Below are 24,070 nucleotides of genomic sequence, written 5' to 3' on the forward strand. Positions count from 1 at the left end.
GAGGAAGAACGGTCTTATCTAGCAAAATGATGGGCCATTTCGACATTGAAGTAGAAAACAAGATGGGAGTTTTCGACATACACTAACTCTATCGAACCGGAAAAAACATTAGAGTTTGCGCAGGCTTAGACAAGACGAGCATTTGAGGTTAAAAAGCATATAAATTGTCAATTTATTTAGAAAATGACAGATGGTTTTGCTAGATAAGACTCATCTTCCTCGGCTGGAATCGTTTAGAGCCATTTAAAGGAGTAGTTCACTTTCAGAACAAAAATTTACAGATAATGTTCTCACCCCTTGTCATCCAAATTATGTTTTTTGAGGAAAACATTTAAGGATTTCTCTCCATATAATGAATATGTATGGTGCCCCCAAGCTTGAACTTCCAAAATGCAGCTTAAATGCAGCTTCAAAGGGCTCTAAATCCCAGCTGAGGTAGAAGGGGCATATCTAGCGAAACGATCGGTTATTTATAAAAACAAACTGACAATTTATATTCTTTTTAACCTCAAATGCTTGTCTTTGCAAAGCGCATACATAGTCTGTATGACCCGGGTTAATACAGTTAGGGTATGTCAAAAAAAAATATCATTTTCTTCCCCAACTTCAAAATCATCCTACATCACTGCAAAAGTACCAAGTGTTTACAAAGTGAACATACAAAGAAGATCAAACACCCGTTTCAAAAAAAAAAAAAAAAAAAGGTAAAACAGCGAAAGAAAACGAGATGGTTTTTGACATACCCTAACCATATTGACCCAGATCACCATTCGCAGAGACACGACAAGACCAGCATTTGAGGTTAAATAGTCAATTTGTTTAGAAAATATCCAATCGTTTCACTAGGGATGACCCTTCTTCCTCAGCTGGGATCATTTAGAGCCATTTGAACTGCATTTTGGAAGTTCAAACTTGGGGGCACCATACATATCCATTATATAGAGAGAAACCCTCAAATGTTTTCCTCAAAAAACTATTTCTTTACGACTGAAGAAAGAAAGACATGAACATCTTGGATGACAAGGGGATGAGTACATTATCTGTGTATTTTTGTTCTGAAAGTGAAACTAATCCTTTAAAGCTGCATTTAAACTGCATTTTGTAAATTCAAACTTGGGGGCACCATTGAAGTCCACTATTTGGAAGTAATTCCTGAAATGCTTTCCTCAAGAAACATAGTTTCTAATCGACTGAAGAAAAAAAAAAAAAAAAAAAAAAAAAAAATTTTTTGTGTAAATTTTTTTTCTGGAAGTGAACTTCTCCTTTAAGTTAACACTAATAACCCTGAGCTAAACTCATGGTTCACCACACATGGGTTTGAACCTACAACCTTCCAGATATCTACACCCAGATCTTTAAGTACTACGCCCTTCAGACGAATGTACTGTACATTTGGGACTGACTGAGAGCTCACTTAAAGAAAAGCCATCCTTGAGAAGACTTGTTCTTATGTTTCCCTGCACAAGGCCTGCCTTTTCATTTCAAGCATTGTTTGAAGACTACAGAAAAGAAAAAAAAAACCTGTAGAAAGACGTCTCTCTTTCAATGCAAGGCTTTCCTTCCATTCTAAGAAGCAGGGCACCGTCCCTGGCGAGCATGTATAGAACAATAGTGTAACAGTGTAGCGCGGGGCCAAAGCTTCACAAAGAGCACTGAAAAATGCTCTGTTTGCACGACGACCATCGACATGAAAAATGTTCCATTATGAGATTGTGTTATTGTTTTAGAGGCTGTCAGAGTCTTTTAGGGCTTTCTACATTGAATTGTCAATATATGCCTTTGTGGTTTTCTCTAAACATTGAATGTTTCATTTAGAAATGACTATATAATAACACAAGGTCACTAGACCAAAATAAAAAAAGCTTGAAAAGTCATAGAAAGTTTAACACATTTGAGAGAAATTACCTGAGTGGATGTGTCAAGGTTCTAAACCGTTTACTTTACCAGGAAAAAAAACCAAAAAGTTATTCTCAAGCAAACATTTCAGCATAGCAATGCTCTCTAATAGCAGTTATAAAACGGCACCTGATATCTGTTGCGTATCAGATGTTTTTTACAAATCTGCAGCTGAACAAAAGATATTTCATCATCTCTTTCAAGCAAAGATAACAGATGGATCTGGGTGTTGTACGTCACTTTGTAACAAGATACAGTATTAATGAAGTATGTGAGAGAATGCTTGAATGTGAGTTTTTGTGAAATCACTGTATTGTATCAAGCTGTTGTATATCATGCTACAAATCCACAGTGAGAATAACATTAAAATAACATTTTTGGGAAGATTTGAATGAAACTTTCCCACACAGATGCCTGGGTTGTGTAGGATGAGGGGAGATTAGTTTAGAAGGACAACTCAGATAGATATGAAAGAAACAGGAAATGTTATTTTAGGTGTAAAATGCCTCACACAGAAGATTTCCTAGAAATGTATGTTTTTTGTGGGCTTTTCTAATGAGGCTGTGCAAAATGCACGATTAAATTAATAACGGTTTTTAAATTTAAAAGCAATTTGAATGAACATGCAGCAATGGAAGGAGAAGCAGAATTTCATTACTGGTGGTGGATTTGTTTTAAGTAGAATGGCAAGGATTGGAATTTACTAAAATGCTATTATCAAGTCATTAAGTAAAAGGGAGTCACAACTCTAACATCTAATTGAAAAACCTTACAGCCTTAACCTTTTTTAATGTCTTTTTAAGGAAATATACTACCAGTCAAAAGTTTTTGAACAGTAAGCTTTTAAATATTTTTTTAAAAAGTCTTGTCTGCTCACCAAGCCTGCATTTATTCAATTCAAATTACAGCAAAAACAGTACAATTTTGAAATGTTTACTATTTAAAATAACTGCTTTCTATTAGAACATATTTTAAAATGTAATTTATTCCTGTGATTTCAAAGCTGAATTTTCTGCATAACACTCAGTGTCACACGATCCTTCAGAAAACATTTTAATAGCGTGATTTTCTGTTCAATAAAATTTTTTATTACTATTATCAATATTTAAAACAGTTGAGTACATTTTTTCAGGATTCTTTGATGAATAGAAATATCCAAAGATCAGCATTTATCTGAAATAAAAAGCTTTTGTAATATTATATAGTACTCAACATTTGAAGTGGATCAAACTATTTTTTATCACAGTTGTACTAAGACAAGAACAGGTTTTGTTTTGGTTTTAGGACAACTTTGATGAAAGGTTTTGATCCACTTCAAATGTTGACTACTGTATACTAATTTAAAAGCTTGGAGTCAGTATAACTTTATTATAGAAATTGATACTTTTATTTAGCCAGGATGCTTTAAATTGACCAAAAGTGATGATAAAGACTTTTGTAATGTTAAAAAAGATTTATATTTCAGACAACTGCTGTTTTTCTTAACTTTCTATTCATCAAAGAAACCTGAAAAAAAAAATTATATCCGTTTTCAACATAAATGTTTTTTTTTTTTTTTTTTTTTTTTGAGATGCAAATCAGCATATTAGAATGATTTCTGAAGGATCATGTGACTGGAGTAATGATGCAAAAAATTCTGCTTTGAAATAACAGGTATAAATTATATTTTAAAAATATATTCAAATAGAAAAGTTATTTTAAATAGTAAAAAAAATATTACTGTTTTTGCTGTACTTTGGATCAAAAAATGCAGGTTTGACGATCAGAAGAGACTGAAAAATCTAAAAATCCATCAAAATCAAAGACTCAAGTGTGGAAAAAACATCAGGAATTAACAAGGACTGCAGGGCGTTACCTGGGCGGAACTGCTTGACCAGGATAAAACAGTGTGAGGTGGTGTTGAAAATCAGCACAGAGACACTAGAGAGAGGAAAGAGGGAAGAGCAATGCATTTAAAAGTTAAGTTGGCATTTAGAGAAGCGGTTCCAGTTTGATCAGTACTCAACAATGGATATCTTTGCTTCCTTGTAATGCATCCAGTCGTGCCAGAGCAACAACACAACTGATCCAACAACTCATCTAGGCTTAGTCATAAAGACAAAAAGTGAACGTGAGCATGCGTGCGAGAGAGAGAGGCACATGGACACCCTTGCTCCATCAAGCCCCAACAAATCACCCAGGATTAACACCTTGGATGTGGTCTTGGCTTTTCACTTTATCTCGGTTTGAGACTGAACATAATGCCCTAAGAAGAAGAGAATAAATCCCTGTGTCTTAAGGATCTCTGTATAACAGGATTTATCCAGTGAAGCATACTGGGATAGCCAGGCCTCAGTGGACTGAAAGCAAGCTAATGGCTCAGCATGGCATGAGGTCAGAGGACAAAGTGTTTCTGTACAGCATGTTCACACTTATACAAGCAACATCTTCCCCCACTCTGTCTTGAGCATTTATGGGAGATTTTAAATAGACAAATCATTGATAATAAGCTTAAAGTCAAGTTTATTTAGTCAAGAGATGGATCAAAATAGTAGGTGTGCATTTGAGATCAAAACTTTACATCCCTCTTTCAGAATCTGCAAAATGTAAATTTAACCAAAATAAGAGGGATCACACAAAATGCATGTTATTGTTTATTTAGTACTGACATGAATAAGATATCTCACATTAAAGATGTTTATATATGGTCCACAAGCGAAAATAATAGCTGAATTTACAAAAATGACCCCGTTCAAAATTTTACATCCCTTTGATTCTTAATACTGTGTTGTTACCTGAATGATCCACAGCTGTTTTTTTTTTTTTTTTTGTTTAGTGATAGTTGTTTATGAGTCCCTTGTTTGTCCTGAACAGTTTAACTGGCTGCTGTTCTTCAGGAAAGTCTTTATGTCCCACAAATTCTCTGGATTTCCAGCATTTTTGTGTATTGAACCCCTTCTAACAATGACTGTCTCATTGTTAGATCCATCTTTTCACACTGAGGACAACTGAGGGACTCATATGCAACTATTACAGAAGGTTCAAACGCTCACTGATGCTCCAGAAGGAAACACGATGCATTAAGAGTCGGGGGTGAAAACTTTCTGAATTTGAAGGTCAGGGTAAATAAACTTATTTTGTCTTCTGGAAAATATGTAAGTATCTTCTGTAGCCTCTGAAGGGCAGTACTCAGAGTAATGAAAAAAAAAAAGATTTTTAGGCAAAATAAGAAAAATGTACATCTCCCTTCTGTTCAAAAGTTTTCACCCTCGGCTTTTAATGCATGGTTTTTCCTTCTGGAGCATCAGTGAGTGTTTGAACCTTCTGTAATAGTTGTCCTCAGTGTCCTCAGTGTGAAAAGATGGATCTCAAAATCATACAGTCATCGTTGGAAAGGGTTCAAATACACAAAAATGCTGGAAAACCAAAGAATTTTTGAACCAAAGGATTTTTCTGAAGAACAGCAGGCAGCTTAACTGTTCAGGACTCATGAACAACTATCACTAAACAAAAAACAAACAAACAAACAAACAAAAAACACAGCTGTGGACCATTCAAGCAAGAATACAGTATTAAGAATCAAGGGGATGTAAACTTTTGAACAGGGTAATTTTTATCAATTAAATTATTATTTTCTCTTGGGGACTATGTGTAAATACCTCTTATGTGAAATATCTTATTCAGATCAGTACTAAAAAACCAATAATATGCATTTTGTATGATCCCTCTTATTTTGGTTAAAATAATTAACATTTCGCAGATTCCGAAAGGGGGATGTAAACTTTTGACCTCAACTGTAACCCTGTTCAGCACTGAACTGGCAAGCAATTCCAGCTGCAGCGTTGAACCGATTACCCATTGAGTCTCTCAACATTACCCTGTCTTTTCATGCATTGAAAACTTTTTTGGGGGACTGAATTAGTGTGATTGTAAACCTGCAAAAAGAGTGTGTCTGGAAGAAATAAATCAAACATTAAGGCACTTTAACGTTAAAGCATCACTTCCAGCCAAAATCCATAATATGGAAAAAGTCCTGTCCTCTCACAATAAAATAACTGTTTAGAACTGTTTTTCAGTTGTAAAAGGTGCTTAACTTATGCATATTTCTTTCCTGACAATGTTTTTTCTGGAGAAAGCAATATTATGGATATAGGACTCATAGTTTAGCCGTCTTAATGATAGATTCATTTTTTATAAACACAAAGCTTTTCTCCTTAACACTGTAATTGATGGACTGGAGTTGTATAGGTTACTTGTGGATTACTGTGATGTTTTTAACAGCTGTTTGGACTCTCACCGTAATGCTAAATTTCTGCAAATCTGTATTTAATGAAATTATAACAAAATGTAAGGCAAATGTATGAATCACAGCTTCCACAGAAGTCACTTTCAAAACAAGCAACTTCATTTGGTCAACACAGCAAATGCGTGGGCAACTTGAACCAGCTGTGAAAATCTGTTTGGGCAAATCTTTCGCCTTCAAACGAAATTTCCAATTGTTTGACGGCGCCCTATTGAAATGACTGGATTTCGCCCTGGAAAATTCGGCAAATTGTGGTAAATGTGACCGCACCTTTAGAGTGCACGATTTGTTGATTGTCACAGGCCTCAGATTATTCTATGCTATAATACTTGTATTAGTGTGATTGTTTCGATGGCAATGGAGAGAGACGGCTCTTTGAGTGGGGAAAGCGGATATGTCTGTAGAGGCAGGAAGCCCTGCCCTGCCTTTCCCATGGTGAATGCGTGCCAGAGATTACCACACTGCATGAATATAAACCTTCACACACTCTTGAATCTTACCCACAATATGCATTCACACATAAGCATTGTTGTTTTTACATGGCTACACAGAAATAAAAGAGTCTTAGCAAAGGGATGCACATTAAGGCATTGACTTATCAATTCTGGATGGCTGTTCATGCTCATTTTCCAATTTTTTACACTTAGATAACCTTTGTTGATTACAGTTAGTCTTTAAAAACACTAATAATTTAGCTATGCACCAAAACTTAGAAACTAAATATTTGGACAAAGCAGCCAAAAAAAAAAAATTTCAATTTCTTAGGGCAAAAATGACTGACCAAAAACATTAGAGCTTTTTCAATTCTTCAAAGACGTCTTCAATCTTCATCTAGAGACAAAATGATCTGATGGTTTGAACCTTGATTAAAAAGGGTCCCGACGGGAAGTAGTTTTTGAGCCACACATCCAATGTCTATCAGTAAAGACCCTCCCTTTTTCTTCACTGTTGATGAGCTGTGGACTGTCCCGAGTGAAGAGTGCAGTCTGGGTCAATCCTTGAAAACTGCGCAGCTGACAGGCCAGTGCCCCGGCGAGCTGAGGCATGTCTGAATGGCGCGCTTTTCGCCGCTTCACCTCTCCACCCTGAAAATACTGTCGAAGTCACGAAGGACGTGTCACACACTGTTAAGCATGCTGTCCATTAGGGGTGTTTGGCTCTCACTGCAGAATGCGATGCAACGGGAGCAGCAGGAAAGGAAGCAGAGGACTGGTGCTGGAGATTTTAGGTATTACTCACACCCCATACGCTGATGCACATCACATCACATTCACAGACAACCATAAACACTCTCTTGAAAGTCCTCACAAAAGACAACGGCCACCAACTCGTTACCTCGAAAACACCAGCAGAGTTCTCAATAGACAGTCATTATTGGCACTAATGACCTGAACAGATGCTGCTTTTAATGGCTTTACCTTTCAACTGCAGATCACCTCATTCATCAATCCACCAAACAGTGCAACAAAACAATGAATAGGACAAATGGTGGCATCATTTTTTAACAAGTGCATGCACATTCATTCAAACAAAGTTTGAAGTTGGTAAGTTTTTCGTTTTTTAAAAAGATGTTTATGCTCACCAAGACTGCATTAATTTGATCAAAATATAGTAAAAACAGTAATATTGTAAAATATTACAATTTGAACAATAACTTTTCTACTTGAAAAAAGCTATTACACCAGTCTTCAGTGTCACATGATCCTTCAGAAATAATTATAATACAATGATTTGATGCTCAAGAAACATTTCTTCTGATTATCAATGTTGAAAACAATTGTACTGCTTTTGGGAAGACTGATTTATTTTTCTTCCAGATTTTTAGATGAAAAGTTCAAAACAGCATTTATTTGAAACATATCTTTTGTAACTCAGTATCATAAATATCTTTACTTGCTGCATTTCCATTACCTTAATAAATTAAAATTGCAAATTGAAAATACGCCCAATGGAAATTTTTTTGCAAAAACTCCCATTTATCGCAAGAAAGCTTTTACACTTGCATGAGGTGGATTTTCAAGCAATTTGAAAAAATGAATGTTTTGCAAAACAGCAATGAAAACTGTTTTTTTTTCCCCTACCATGTCGCTAAAGATAGATGCCTACGTCTCCTTCGATTAAAAATAATAGCTAGTACTATGCCTGCAATATATGTCGCGAGAGGGAAAAAAGAATGAATTTTTAGTCGCATAACATCGGTCAATGGAAACGCAGCTATTTTATTATCAATGTTGAAAACAACTGTACTGCTTTTGGGAAAACGGATTTTTTTTTTTTTCAGGATTTTTAGATGAAAAATTCAAAACAGCATCATAAATGTTTTTACTGGATGCATTTCTATTACCTTTCAAATTGCTCAAACTGAAAATCACCAATGGAAACATGCCAGTTTTGAAAAAAAACTCCCATATATTGCAAGAAAATGTTTACGCTCACATTAGGGTTTTTTTCAGGCAGATCTAAAAATTCATATTTTGCAAAACAGCAATGGAAACAGTTATTTCACATTTACAGGTCATCTGGTGCACGTAAAATATCACATTGTCATACTTTATGACCATGTCGCTAAAGATAAACGGCTACGTCTCCTTAGATTAAAAATAACGGCTAGTACGGTGACTGCGATAAACGTTGCAAAAGGGAAAAAAAGAATTAAGTTTTAGTCGTATAACATCAGTTAATGGAAACGGCGTCATTTCGCAATCGTTTTTTTATTCACTTTAATAAAATATCACAAAAAAGTTGTGCAAATCTGTAATGGAAATGCAGCTATTTTATTATCAATGTTGAAAACAACTGTACTGCTTTTGGGAAAACTGATTTCTTTTTCTTCAGGATTTTTAGATAAAAGGTTCAAAACAGCATTTATTTGAGACATATCTTTTGTAACATCATACATGTCTTTACTGGCTGAATTTCCATTACATTTTAAATTGCCTAAATTGACATTGCGAATCGAAAATACGCCCAATGGAAACACCTAATTTTTGCAAAAACTCTCATATATTTCGCAAACAGCAATGGAAACAGTTTTCTCGCATTTACAAGTCATCTGGTGTATGTAAAATATCCCATGGTCATTCTTTATGACCATGTCGCTAAGGATAGAAGCCTATGTCTCCTTCGATTAAAAATATTGTCACGAGAAGAAAAGAAGAATTAGTTTCAGTAAAAAAGTTTAGTCACATAACATTGGTTAATGTAAACGGCCTCATTTCGCAATAGTTTTTTTTTTTATCAACATTCATAAAATATTGCAAACGTTTTGTGCAAATCTGTAATGGAAATGCAGTCACTTTTGATCAATTTAATGTGTCCTTGCTGAACAAAAACATTAATTTCTTAAAAAATTCTTACTAACCTCAAACCATTGAATGGTAGTGTTTGTCAGTAACATGGAGTACAAAATAAAACTACAAACACTCACATAAGTTTTCAAATTTGACAGCATCAAGAATGGATGTATAATGATACTAGTTTGGCATAGCCAGACCTTCAGACTGATGGCAGAAGGTTTGGGAACCTCAGGCACTTTGAACTGCCACATTACTGACAGGTAAAGCAACCAATCATGTTTCACTTTGTGCCGTGTCATGTTTGGTGGCATGGAAATGTCCACACAATAACAAAAAACTCTTGGACATAACTTAAAGATTATATGCCACAAGCTTATTATATTTCACATGCTTTTGAAAACCAAGTGTTTAGTTGATCCTGATATGTGCTCATCACCACAGTAGTGAACATGACGACTTCTTCCATGAGAAGGTTTGGCATCACAGCATCTTTGTTTCCAGAGCGGAATGTTGAAGAACGCGACAAACGCATCTTCCGGAAATCCTGTATAATTAAATCAATCCGATGAGACTTTTTTTTTTTTTTTTGAGAAGTTTTCCCAATTTTGTGTGCCTTATAAATCAGACGTTCAGCCTGAAGCCAACTCAGCTTCACTCAGTCTTGTTCATGCACCTTGTCCAGAACAGGTTTGACACTGTTGTTTGATACTGTGACAATCTTTTCATTTGAGTTTTAGTTCTTCCCGTTGTCGTTCGAGTTGTGCTGGGGGTCCAAAATCCAGATCCACATAGCCATTCTGATTGACATTTTCTCTCCTTGCTTTGTCATTTTCACATTGTACTGAGGTCAGAAAAATGACATGTCATGTTGTGAATGGTTAGAATATGTTTTGGTTCATAGACCATTTTCTCACAGACATGGTCCAGACTCTTCTCATCGAAGAACAAAGACCCTTTAGAAACCTAATATAGGTATGTGCTGTAACTCTTTCTATATTATTGGCCAGAGCATTTCTAGCCGCTTTGTTCTTCTTGCTAAGCGTGATTGAATCTCCATACATCTCCATGAGAAAATAAAAGCGTCTGGCAATATTGACACACGGTCCACAGAGGTACTCAATCCTCACAGATAGCTTTAATGAACCCTGTATGAAAGGTCAGCCGTGATCTCAGGGCAGCAGCTGACAACTGGAGAGGTACAAAGAGGCTGCTCTTAGGGGTGTAATGACCCAAAAACCGCTTTGGGTCGGTGGGAAGGGGTTGTGTGGGAAACAGATCTGAAGTTTAACTGCTTCTGCCTCTCTTTTGGACACTTCAAACCTGGTCAGGGATCAGCGAGTGCACTGAAGACAGGTGGAGGGTTGCAAACGCCTACCTGAACCGACTGAAAACAGAACTGAAGAGAGATCAAGATGTGCACACAAAGACTTTTGGGGCAGGGGACAACTTCCTATTGTTGCAACTCTAAAAGCTTCTAATCCTTGCAGGTTTACAGTCACCTTGAAGTAATGCGTGACCACTGCTGGCAAAATGAGTCAGAATGCGCACAGTGCAATTTTGAGCTACAGGCAAAAGAAGTGAAAAAAAAGTCAGTTTTGGTTGAATTTGGGATTTCACAAAAATTAGTTCATTAAGCCCTTGTCTAGCGATCCCAATGCTCCAAATAGTAATTAAACATTCTAGAATGTTTAATTAAATTCTAGAACATTCTAGAATATTTAAAGTAATTAAACAATAGACCAATCATATGTCTATTGTTGCAAAGCGCAGCTTTCCATCTTTGCATACAGTGGTGTGAAGGTGTTGGCCCCTTTTTTTTGCATGTTTGTCACACTTTCAGATCATCAAACAAATTTAAATATTAATAAAAAAATAACACAAGTAAACAAAACATGCAGTTTTTGAATGAAGTTTTTTTTATCATGAAGGGAAAACAAAATCCAAACCCACATGGCCCTGTGTGAAAAAGTGTTTGCCCCCTTAACTTAATAACTGGTTGGGCTACCCTTAGCAGCAACAACTGCAATCAAGCGTTTGCAATAATTTGTAATAAATCTGTTACAGCGCTGTGCAGGAATTTTGGCCCACTCATCTTGTCAGAATTGTTGTAATTCAGCCACATTGGAGGGTTTTTGAGCATGAACTGCCTTTTTAAGATCATGCCACAGCATCTCAATAGGATTCAGGTCAGGATTTTGACTAGGCCACTCCAAAGTCTTCATTTAGCTTCACAAAGTCTTCAGCTTGAGGTCACGAACAGATGGTCAGACATTGTCCTTCAGGATTTTTTGGTAGGCAGCAGAATTCATGGTTCCATTTATCACAGCAAGTCTTCCAGGTCCAGAAGCAGCAAAACAGCCCCAGACCATCACACTACCACCACCAGATTTTACTGTTGGTATGATGTTCTTTTTCTGAAATGCTGTGTTACTTTTACGCCAGATGTAATGGGACACACACCTTCCAAAATGTTCAACTTTTGTCTCGTCAGTCCACAGAGTATTTTCCCAAAAGTCTTGGGGATCATCAAGATGTGTTCTGGCAAAACTGAGACGAGCCTTTATGTTCTTTTTGCTCAGCAGCGGTTTTCGTCTTGGAACTCTGAACACTGACCTTAACTGAGGCAAGCGAGGCCTGCAGTTCTTTATATGTTGTTGTGGGGTCTTTTGTGACCTCTTGGATGAGCCGTCGCTGCGCTCTTGGGGTAATTTTTCCCTTCATAAAAAAAACCCTTCATTTAAAAACTGCATGTTGTATTTACTTGTTATCTTTGATTAATATTTAAATTTGCTTGATGATCTGAAACATTAAAGTGTGACAAACATGCAAAACAATAAAAAAAATCAGGAAGGGGGCCAACACTTTTTCACACCACTGTATATTCACATCGAATTCTTAATGACATGAGTCCAAAACAGTGAAATATGACTTTTAAATCCATGCTGATAAAAACAAAAATGATCACACTGTCTCAATGTTAATCAAACATTAAATGACGGAATCACTTGCTGCTCTTGATTAAACTACTGTTTATTTGCATCTTTGTTCTTATTTTTAACAATGTTAATAAAACATAAAACATAGCTATATTAATTAATACTAAGAAAAAAATTGGAGGAAAATATGCAATGCTGCTTGGTGATTTTGCTTTGGAGAAACTTTAACTCGATTTTTCTCAAAATCAACTCTGCTGACTCACATTCAAACAGTTGTAGCTGTCATTTTTTGCCCGATTCCAACAAATCATACATCATTTTGAAAGTATGTTAATGTATAATATGAAAATAAAAATAACTAATTTTTGAAAATTTGCTCATTCCAACTGATTTTTCCCAACATAATTATTTTTTTGGGTCACATATGTTAAAATAAAATTCAGTGGACATCTTTCTGAGAATATGGTTAGACAGACTAACAGGAAAACCAATATTCATTTCTCAAAAGACAGAATGTACCAATTAGGTTCTCCAAAAGGAAAGAGATACAGTCAAAGACAGTAACCAAGTGAACCATATTCAAAATAATCAGAGAGGATTTACTTCTAAAAATTATACAGTTTTAAAAATCAGTAAGACATCCTCACCTATCATGGGTTTGCATAAAGTCCCAGGACTTCTTTGTTCCATTCTGCAAAAAATAAAAATAATTAAAATATCATATCATATATCATATCATATCATATAATTCAGGTACATATGTAAAACAAACAAACACAGACAAGCTGAATATTCAAGACTTTAGAGTGCTCTTTCCAGCCTTAATCATTGCCTTTAAGGAGTCTAACTATTGTAAACTTTTAAAATCCATGTTCAAAGTATTTGGTACATTGGAAAACTGGCTCATGAGATGATTTTTGAAGGTTGCAAATAAAATTTAAAACCCTGATTTCTTTTCATGATGTAACTTCAATCATGTAAAAGTTTGAATTAGATTTTTGTTTTGAACAGTGCAAATGTAATTGCAAGAGTAGTTGCTAGGCAACCAGATATGTCATCCATCCCAAAATTATATAAAAAGCAATTAGCTACAGATCTCTCATGCATGCAGTTTTGTGAAAAAGATAAAAAGTTGTTCAATAATAATAATTATACTAATAATCACTGATGTCGTAGTTTTAAGCCAAAGAAAAAACACATGCTGACTGCTATAACAAAGAACATGTTGACATTGAAGATCTCATGGTAATTTAATAAAATATACCAGGGTTAATGAGATGCCATTTAATCTTAAACCTCAACTATTGGACTCAAGCTAGACAAGTAGGTTTGTGTATTTGAGTTGTCAAAACACCACAGCAATAATGGGATAGGGTGTGTAGCTCTTAAAAGGTTAGTAGTAACAGCCCAGGCTTATGTTTTGTGTACAGTGCATTACAGTACTAAGTGTCTCACTCACCCTTTTATATAAACCTCTAGCACTTTTGATCACCACAGTGCCTGAAGACAGGGATTTTGTGAGACATGAATTTCACAAGAACGAACATGTTTCTGAAAAAGGTTGTTGGTGTTGCTCAAGACGATGGGGGACCGGGTCTAATGTGTGGCTTGTACTTTATTTGAACGGGCATCACCTCATGTTTAATCTATGACTTGTAAAACATATTGTCTTTTCTTTATACCGTACATTCAGCTTGTAATTTGGGATGAAAACTGACTGAACATTGGTGATCTAATATTATGCGTCCTGTAAGATGTTGTGTTCTCTGCAGATCCTGTATCATATTTTCCCAAACAGAACAACTCAGATGATATTCACAATATGCTTAACTCCGGGACTTTACCGCCGATATTTGTCTCAACACATACTAGATCATGTGTCATAGTTGTGAACAAGTAGCCTACAGCCTTTATAATAAGGAGTAGATTTTGGAAATGAGTAATTTTCTTTTCATGGCCTCTCTTTATGCTTACACCCACAGTAACTATTCATTCGCCATAAAGGGTGAATTAGCACATCACTCGAACTTTGAAAAATTAAGCATAGCTCAGCATAAGCGGCATCTTATAGGGCTGTTATAAGATCCTTCAACAGCTAAAGGATCATGATAACAGGCAGAATCGTAAGACTTGTTCATTATACACAAAGCGGTTTTTATTAAATAATTGAACAGATGAAATGTATGCATATGGAAATACAAAATTAAGATCTGAAAGCTGAATAAATAAGCTTTCTATTGATTTATGGTTTGTTATGATAGGGCAATATTTTGCCAAGATTCAAACTATTTGAAAATCTGAAATCTAAGGGTGCAAAAAACATCTAAATGGAGAAAATCACCTTTAAAGTTAATATACAATGCATATTACTAATCCAAAAATAAGCTTTGATATATTTATGGTAGGAAAGTTACAAAATATCTTAATGGAACATGATCTTTACTTAATATCCTAATGATTTTTGGCCTAAAAGAAAAATCAATAATTTTGACCTATACAATGCATTTTTGGCTATTGCTACAAATATACCTGTGCAATATACTTATGACTCCAGGGTCAGATTTTAAAATCATATGTTGTTGTAGTTTACTTTCATGCAGAATTTCACTGTGGCCTAGTTAACCCTACGTGATGTGAAATTGACAGTTTTTAAAGAGACAGTTCACTCAAAAAATGAAAACCCATAAGACCTTCGTTCATCTTCAGAACACAAATTACTTAAAAGCTCTCTGACTCTAAATAGACAGTAGCACAACTGACACGTTCAAGACCCAGAAATGTTGTAAGAACATCTTTAAAATAGTCCATGTGACATCAGTGGTTCAACCATAATTTTATTATGCCACAAGAATGCTTTTTGTGCACAAAAAAACCCAAAAATGAAGACTTTGTTTAACAATTTCTTCTCTTCTGTGTTAGTTTTGCGACTGACATAAAATAGAAACTATTTTAACAATGTCCTTACTACCTTTCTGGGTCTTGAACATGTCAGTTGTGTTGCTGTCTATGCAAGGTCAGAAAACTGAGGCAAAACTCTCGAAACTCTCGATATCTTAATTTGTGTTCCTAAGATGAACAAAGCTCTTACAGAGTTTAATTAATGACAGAATTTTAATTTTTGTGTGAACTCTCTCTTTAATATGCTCCTTATTCAATATCTAAGCGCTGTCTGCCTGGTTGTTGTGTAAACTCGATGTACGGTCACAAGCACAAAGCCAGAAATCATCAAAGGCTTCATTACACCTCTCAATGAACAGACACTGTGCTATTTAAAAAATGCAGCACCTTTTTCCAGTTGAACAGCTTAAGCGTGACCTACCTAATCATGGTTGCAGGTCTGATCTGTTAATAAGAAGCAAAGCTCCATTAATGGAAACAGTCATCGGTTACCTGAGGCACCAGTGTAAAACGAGAGTGTGGAAAGTGAACCTGCATACCAAGCACGGTCAGTGGATCCGACGGGGTCATGTTTGCTTTGGGCAATGCCGCTTTTCGTGCTAATGACCTGTATCTTTTGGCTCCAAAACGTGGCTGTTTTGGAGGGAAGACTGAGAGAGCGGAACAAACTTCAGACTTGTAGCTCGGTATGGTGTCAGAGCTGCACCATTAATCTGAGAGCAGTTAGTTAAATGCTTGAAAGGGCCCTTCATCTTCATACTCAAGCATCTGCTACTCCGTGACAAGAAATGTCAGTGTCAGTCAGATTGCATCCTTTTCACTAATGAATTTCTAGTCACTTGTGATTATGTTTAAAGATTAAAAAAATAATTTAAAAAAGTAATTGAGATGTGCTATAATGAATCATTTAGACTGATCTGTGATATGGTTTAATTATTTTACTGATTCATTTGCAAGCAAGATATCTAGTCGAAATATCTGAGCAAAACCTTCCAGGATTTTCAATGGGGATCAATGGGTTGAAGGTCCAAATTGCAATTTCAATTCAGCTTTAAAGGGCTCTACACGATCTACACTCTTAAAAATAAAGGTTCTTCACCGCGATGCCATAGAAAAAGCCTTTTTGGTTTCACAAAGAACCATTCAGTCAAAGTTTCTTTAAAGAACCATCTCTTGCTTACCTTTTTATAATCTTTTGCCACAAAGAACCTTTTGTGAAACAGAAAGGTTCTTCAGAAGTTAAAGGGCTTATTATGGAACCATTTCGACAAAAAGCGTTTTTCTATGGCATCATGAAGCACCTTTATTTTTAAGAGTGTATCGAAACCATTAGTCATTTTCTAAAAAAATAAATAAAAGAAGAATGTATATATATTTAACCACAAATGCTCATCTTGCACTAGCTTGACTTCACACATTACGCAGTCACGTTGGAAAGGTCATGCGTGGTTAGTTCTTTGTCTATATACTCCAATTCAAAATGGTAGGGTAGGGTGAAAAACTAAATTCATAAATCATTGTTTTACCCTTTTTTTGTAAAGGGCGTTTGACTTTCTTTGCACGGTTGCTTGTGTGACCTTTCCAAGGTGATTACGTAATGTGTGAAGTCAAGCTAGTGCAAAATGAGCATTTGTGGGTAAAAACTATAAAAAAAAATTAAGGAAAAGGCTAATCGTTATTCCTCGGCTGGGATTGAATAGAGCCTTTTGAAGCTGTACTGAAACTATAATTTGGACCTTCAACCCGTTGGCTTCTATTTAAGTCCACTATATGGAGAAAAATCCTGAAATGTTTTCCTTAACCTTTTTTTTTTTTCGACTGAAGAAAGACATGAACATCTTGGATGACACAAGGGTGAGTACATTTCTAGGAAATTTTTGTACTGGAAGTGAACTAATCCTTTAATATTAAAACAATATTTGAAAACTTTGGACTGATGCACTGCGGAAGAAATGGCGTTCACCTTTCAAAAAGTGTTGTAAAAACACCTGGGTCAGGAAAGAGGTGTGTACCCGCTTCCCTAATCACGTCACAGGGATCCAAACATTTTTGTGTAGGTGCTAAATTCTTCAATCTTTGCCGCAGGGTCAGACAAGTGGGGATAAAAAGTGCCTTTTCATGGCAAGTGTATACTTGAGTACATACTTGTGGAGGCGAAAGTGGGTATGTTAATGAGCGTAGGGGGATGTAACATGCTGAGTTTCTGATTGTAAAACGAAAGTCTTTACGCTACTATTAACTGAGCATTTCTTTGGGTCATAAGGGATGATGCCAACTACAGTTTCTGAAGAAGCGACCCGCAGTTTACTGAGAAGCTTCAACATTTACATTCCATGAACGCAAATCCTTAGTGTTTGTCTGAACACCAGTATTAACCCAACCATCAGCAACTCGAGAGAGAACAGAAAGGGAGAGGCTATGCAAGTTCATGCACCTCAAAGACAAGCCCAAAAAGCGAAAGTGCTTCAAATTGAGCATTAGATATTTCAGGGCTGGAAAAAGACACAAGAGCAAAGAGTAGGGACTTTAAGATGTTTGTTGCTCAACAGACGACGATGCACATTCCCATACCACAGACACCGGGAATATTGTCTACGGAATCACTGGCATAATATCCTAATGTATAAAAAAAATTAAGCAGGGATTTTAGCCTCTTTGTAATGCTAGTGCTGTCATAGGGAATGCTAAGTATTTCTGAGATAAACTTAACATTAGGGATAAGCCTGTTGGACCAGCCAACGGTCAACGGTAAACGTGACTAGTCACATGGAGCCAACATCCTGCATCTTCACAAACAGTTTTATGAGGGCTTGTTTCTACTAGATGACACTATTTCAATGGCTGGCTACCGATTTCACAAATCGATTCAATTCAATTCAAGTAAAAACATTAACAAAAACAGTGAGATCACATGTGTGAGATGTGAATAAGAGTCTACAAAAGAAGAAAGAAGAAATCTGAATTGGACTAATTGATTTATAAAATCTATATCAATTTCAATAGTTTCTAAAATGAATGCCACCACACTGTATGTAAGTGATACTAGAAATGGCCTTGATTCCAAAGTGGTGAATCAAACACTCACAATCTCATCTGTAGATAAACTTTGCAGTTGAATAAATAGCATGTAAACACCACAAAGCTTTACATACCATGTGAGATACAAGCAACAGATTGAGGCAGGTACACAGATGCCAACATCTGTTGAGAAAATGCATTTAATGTAAACACACAGGCAACCAGGAGGAATATGCCATTAGAATGGGAAAGTACAATATTTCGCAATAAAACTCTCTGAAGAGTAATTTAATTTATTTATGACTATACGTTCTTGATTTTGCTTTTCTGGTATTCTGCTAAAATCTAATCTAAACAGAGGAAGTGAAATCAGAGTAGGGGTGTGCGATATGACGATTTTTGATCGTGGACGATTAAAATGTCTCCACGATCTGCTTTTGAATAAATATCGTAGTATCGTGCTACAGTGTGCCTCCGTCTTAATATACTGTACATTCACTCACGGGACACTGCACTTATTCATATTCGCGATCACAAAAGTACATTATTTGAATGTGCTTCAAAGTCTTGCCGGTAAAATAACGCCATTTGGTCCGCGCGCTGTTCTGGCATGCGCTTCATGAGCGCGTAAACCTGAAGCACGTGCGCTAAAAGCCTGTCAAACAGCACCTGATTACTAAACTGAGCTATCTTTGGCGTTTAATTTGCGTATACTATCAAAAACACGCAAGGATTACATATAAGCACAGTTGGTTGTCTAAAGTGAAAGTAAACAGTTAAGAGAAAAACGGATGCGCGCCTGAATAGATGCGTGCAGCTCTGCGACAGAGCTAAACATGCTGTCGATTGTCATTAAAGGGACAGTACACCCAAAAATGTTGTCACTCACATGTCCTAAATCTCTATTTATTTTTTTCTTGTGCTTAACACAAAAGAAGATATTTTGAAGAATGTGGGTAACAGTAGCTGGTCCCCACTGACTTAAAATAAATAAATAAAATATATGGAAGTAACTGGGGACCCAGCAACTGTTTGGTTACCCACATTATTCAAAATAAGTTTTATGTTCAGCATGTTTTATGCTTAAAAAAATGCGAGAGTGAGTAAATGATGACAGAATTGTCATTTTTGGGTGAAGATACGCTAATAAAACAAAACACAAAGGAAAATCATTCACTGCTCTTGACTGAAGAACTTCAATACAGTTGCTTTAAATGTTGCTTCTATGTATAATTTATGTATATAATGTATATAGTGTTTTATTTTTATATTTGTTAATTAAATTTCTTGAATGCTACTGATAAATACACCGACTGTACCTGAAAATTAAAGCACTGTTTGTTTTATTTGTATAGTATGTGTATTTGTAACATGTAGCTTATCTTTGTTCTTATTTTTTAAAAACAAAGAAAATAATGACAAAGATTTTTTTGTCTTCGCCCACTTTGGCTTAAATATCTGCCATTCTTTTTATTTTATATTTTGTTACCTTGTAAGGTTTTGGTTTTAAAATAGAAAAATTAATTTGGCTGTACTACTCAGACCATTTGTAAAAAAGTAAAACCAACATGACAAAGAATCGTGATAAAATCGTGAATCGTGATATTTCTTGAAAAAATCGTGATATGATATTTTTACCAAATCGCCCACCCCTAAATCAGAGATTTCAGAGAGTTGCTCTGCAGGTATGAATCCTGCAAAACCAGACAACGTCCTCAAAAACTCAAGAATTAATAAACGTATGGCTGTTAAAAACATTAAAGACAGTTGTTTTTAAATCAACCACTTTGTAGGAGGTTATCGACCATAAAATTATCGACCATATTAGCTATGAACTAACAATTAGTAATCTAATTTTTATATTTGCATATAACATTTAATAGCATATACTAGTATGTTATATATCTTGGAGTTCAATCCAGGTACATAAAGAGATAAGGCTCCTGGCTCATAACGTATGTGAACCTAAGGTCAAATGACTAAGCTGAATAAATGATTGTGAGGTACAAGAAATTCTGGTTTAGTGGAGGGATATAGGCTTCACTTCACTAGAGAAATGTGGTACATGTTTGGCAGCACCACTTGGTTTTTATGGTACAGCATGTTATAGTACAAGTAAGTACATCATAACGTACAACATTAAGTCAACATCTGTCTGGATTCTAGCCAGAATTTGAATCAACGATCATTTTCTTCAAAGCTTGAAGCTGGACAGTATTCACTGCCATTATACGGACAAGTGTGAACAGGACTTTTTTTTGTTTGTTTGTTTTTTCTCCTTTTGTGCTATGAAAAAGACAGAAGGTCATATAGGATTAAAACAAGGTGTTAAAGGTCCCAATTGCAAAGGAATAGCGAAACGAGCAGTCATTTTCTAGAAAAAAAAAAAGTATACTTTTTAACCACAAATGCACATCTTGCACTAGCTCTGCGATGCACATCTACTACGCATTATGTAATCATGCTGGAAAGTAGGGCTGGGTGATTAATCGAAAAGTAATCGAAATCGACATTCAGAACCTATAATCAATCAAATTTTTCCAGGTCAATTATTTCAATTACTTTCCCTTTAAAAACACTGCCGCGTGTGGAGTCATGTGACCCCGTTACGTTACATTATTCCTCCGACATGTCGATGGAGAGCTTAAGCAGTATTTATACAGTAAAAAGTATTTACAGGATATACAAGAGTAATTTTATTTAGAAGAGATACTGCTTATTTTCTACTTTTAATATTTATTATTATTTTATAAATAATTTATTTTGTTTCCAAAAGTGCAAGTTATTTATTTTCACTAATTTAAGAAAAATGTGACTTTTCGTTTTAAGCAATGTGTGCTTTAATTTCAGTTGTTCAAGACTGATGTTTAACAAATAATCATAGATAGTAGATAGTGTGTGCACCCTTCATTCAAAAATCTCTCACTTGTAATATGTGCACACATTTACTGTACAAAACTTGTCAGTGAACTATGAGGGCAAAAAAAAAAATTATTATTTAAATATAATTAAATATAATTTTATTAATGAATAAAATAATCGTTCATTAATCGTAATCGGGTTAAAATGTTCAATTAATCGAGATTTTGATTTTAGGCCAAATCGCCCAGCCCTACTGGAAAGGTCACACGTGGTTATTTCATCGTCTGTGTACTCTGGTTCAAAAAGGTAGGGTATCTTAGTTTCTCTTCCAACTTCGAAATCGCCTGACATCGTTTTACTTTTTTTGTAAAGTAACTTTGTAAACACTGGGTCGGTACTTCCGCCTACTTCACATATAATTTTATTTTTTTTACAAAATGACCAATCATTTCCGTAGATAAGACCCTTATTCCACAGCTGGGATCGTATAGAGCCCTTTGAAGCAGCATTGAAACTGCAATTTGGACCTTCAACCCCACTGATCCCCATTGAAGTCCATTATATGGAGAAAAATCCTGGAATGTTTTCCTCAAAAATCTTCATTTCTTTTCTACTAAAGAAAGAAATACGTGTTGAAAGAAAACATCTTGGATAACATGCAGGTGAATAAATGAACAGGAAATTTTTATTCTGGAAGTGAACCAATCCTAAGTGATAGCCAAAAGTGAAGAGAAAACCCAAGTGTCAACTAGAAATATTTTTAATCCATCATTCAATTTTATTGCCTCCAGAAGCCCTGGTGAGGTTCTTGCTGCTTTTATGGTTTGCCCCCTACAGGTCTATTCTGTGTGGCAGAGCGTGTTTAGGGTCCCCGGTCTTGCACGCAGATGGTGGGAGTCCCTCATTATCAGGGCCACTCTCTAGGTCAACAAGAAAAGCCTTTTGGGACCCTGGGAATCACAAGCGACATGGATTACAACACAGATTACAGGGAGTGGAAGGAGATGCAGGGCCTTGAAATTATTGTGCCCCCTCGGTCCTACTCGCAATAAAGGCTTATGAGTTGAATAGGGAGGAGCGACGGGTCTTGTTCTTTTGCATGCTTAAAGTCTAATTATCATCAGCTTGCAGTTTATAATGCTGTGACCCCGACAGCTGCTGAGAATTCAATTGCCGTCACGCTGCCATTTACAATCAAGGCCTTTAATTCCCACCATGTGCTGCTCAACTTCCCAAGATTTAAAGCCCTCCGCACGCATTATTCCCACCAGGATATCATGTGCCAAGCCCTGCTGATATTCATAGTAAGAAAGATGCTGTCTGGATCCGGTAGGGTGTGTTGGTGTGAAATACAAGGGATAATGAGCAAAAGGAGTCATTATTTTTAAATCACGTGCTTGTTTACTGCACTTACCCATTCATTTTCTTCTAGAACCTGAGCATCAGCCAAACATGATTCGATATACTGCTGCTTAAAATGAAAACTACGTGTCTTTGGGAAAGCAATTATGCGCTACCAGCACGCAAAGGGTACAAAGGTTAATTGAGTCCTCAACCATACTTCAGATCTCAAAGGTAAACACTAAGACGTCACTACAGCGAAACAAACAATGTAACCAAACCCACCAAAACAAAACACTTGAGTAAACAACAAAACCCCTCCCTCTGACATGGACACATGCTGACTGCCCTCACAGCTCACTGGGACGACCATAAATTATTACAAAAAACAAACAAAGCATTAAAGATTGTATAAAGGGTTTCTTTTCTCCAGCCTCTTTTTCTCTATGCTCATCTTCGCCTGTCATCTTTTTAACTTACATTTTGAAAAAGTAAGAGCAAATGCAGAAGTGTTTTACCCAATTGAAAAGGCTTTGTGTCGCTGCTTCTTTTTCTAGCTCTTGCGCTTCAGAGCACAGGGGTAGGGATGAAAGAGAGGGGAGAACAGAGGGAGCTCAACCTCTGTGTCTCCATCTGCTTTCTCCGCACCCTCCACCCCTCATCGACCCCACTCTCCTTCTGCCCCTCCATCCCACAGGTGTGAGCTTACCTCCCCAAATTGCCCCCTCCATGTACCCCCGCCCCCCTTCAAGCCCCATGCTGGGCTTAAGTAGCGCTCATGTCTCTGAGCCTGGGGCTACAAGTTCCTGCAACCATTACATTACAAATGCCTACTGTTGGCGAGGCAAATAAAGGTCCTCGATTACACCGCCAGGTGATGGAGGGTAAAATTGTTTGGTTTTTACGATATATGACAGGCTTTTTAAAATTTAATCTGTCAGTGAAAAATAAGCATGTTCACAAAAAGTAAAATGAAAAAAAGGTTAAAATCTTAGAAATGTACTCATGTTGGATTTATATAGTTTAACATAATATAGTGTAATAGAAAACAGAAAAAAAAAACACTTAATTTATACGTCCAAAAATACAAAAACAAATGTGAGTACACAGTTTTCAGATTATGATTACATTATAATATATTTTTCAATGTATTTATTAATCGAATAGCACCAATTATTAGTAATTACTATTAAGTTCTGGGGGAGTGTTTCACAACCGGAATTAACCTGCCTTGTCATAAAAAAGTTAAATTATCCAATATTTTAAGAGCCTTACTACGTTTCTGTGCTTTGACTGTGGTGGGAGGCTTGCTGTATATGGAGGGTCAGAGAGCTTGGATTTCATCAAAAATATCTTAATGTTCTGAAGATGAACAAGGTCTTGTGGGTTTGGAATGACATGAGGGGGAGTAATTAATGACAGAATTGTCATTTTTGGGTGAACTATCACTTTAAGACCTGCAAAGAGCCTCTCTATAATGTAATTTCCTGTTTTATGTTGTTTTTCCCCCTGCATATGATTTATTTTTTATTTTTACTTTT

At 36.0% G+C, this 24,070-nt stretch overlaps 1 protein-coding gene across 1 annotated transcript in view; it reads right to left on the bottom strand.

Moving 5' to 3' along the window:
• nudt14 (nudix (nucleoside diphosphate linked moiety X)-type motif 14) overlaps nt 1-24,070 on the bottom strand; it is a 45,915-nt gene that overhangs the window by 13,144 nt on the left and 8,701 nt on the right. The window contains exons 2-3 of the mRNA XM_073853166.1: nt 13,058-13,101; nt 3,752-3,816 (exon numbers count right to left, since the gene is read on the bottom strand). Of these exons, the coding sequence (XP_073709267.1) occupies nt 3,752-3,816; nt 13,058-13,101 (109 nt within the window). The remainder of the gene's footprint in view (nt 1-3,751; nt 3,817-13,057; nt 13,102-24,070) is intronic.

This window comes from Garra rufa, chromosome 13 (genome assembly GCF_049309525.1).
Source record: "Garra rufa chromosome 13, GarRuf1.0, whole genome shotgun sequence".
In the NCBI taxonomy this organism is placed as follows: Eukaryota; Metazoa; Chordata; class Actinopteri; order Cypriniformes; family Cyprinidae; genus Garra; species Garra rufa.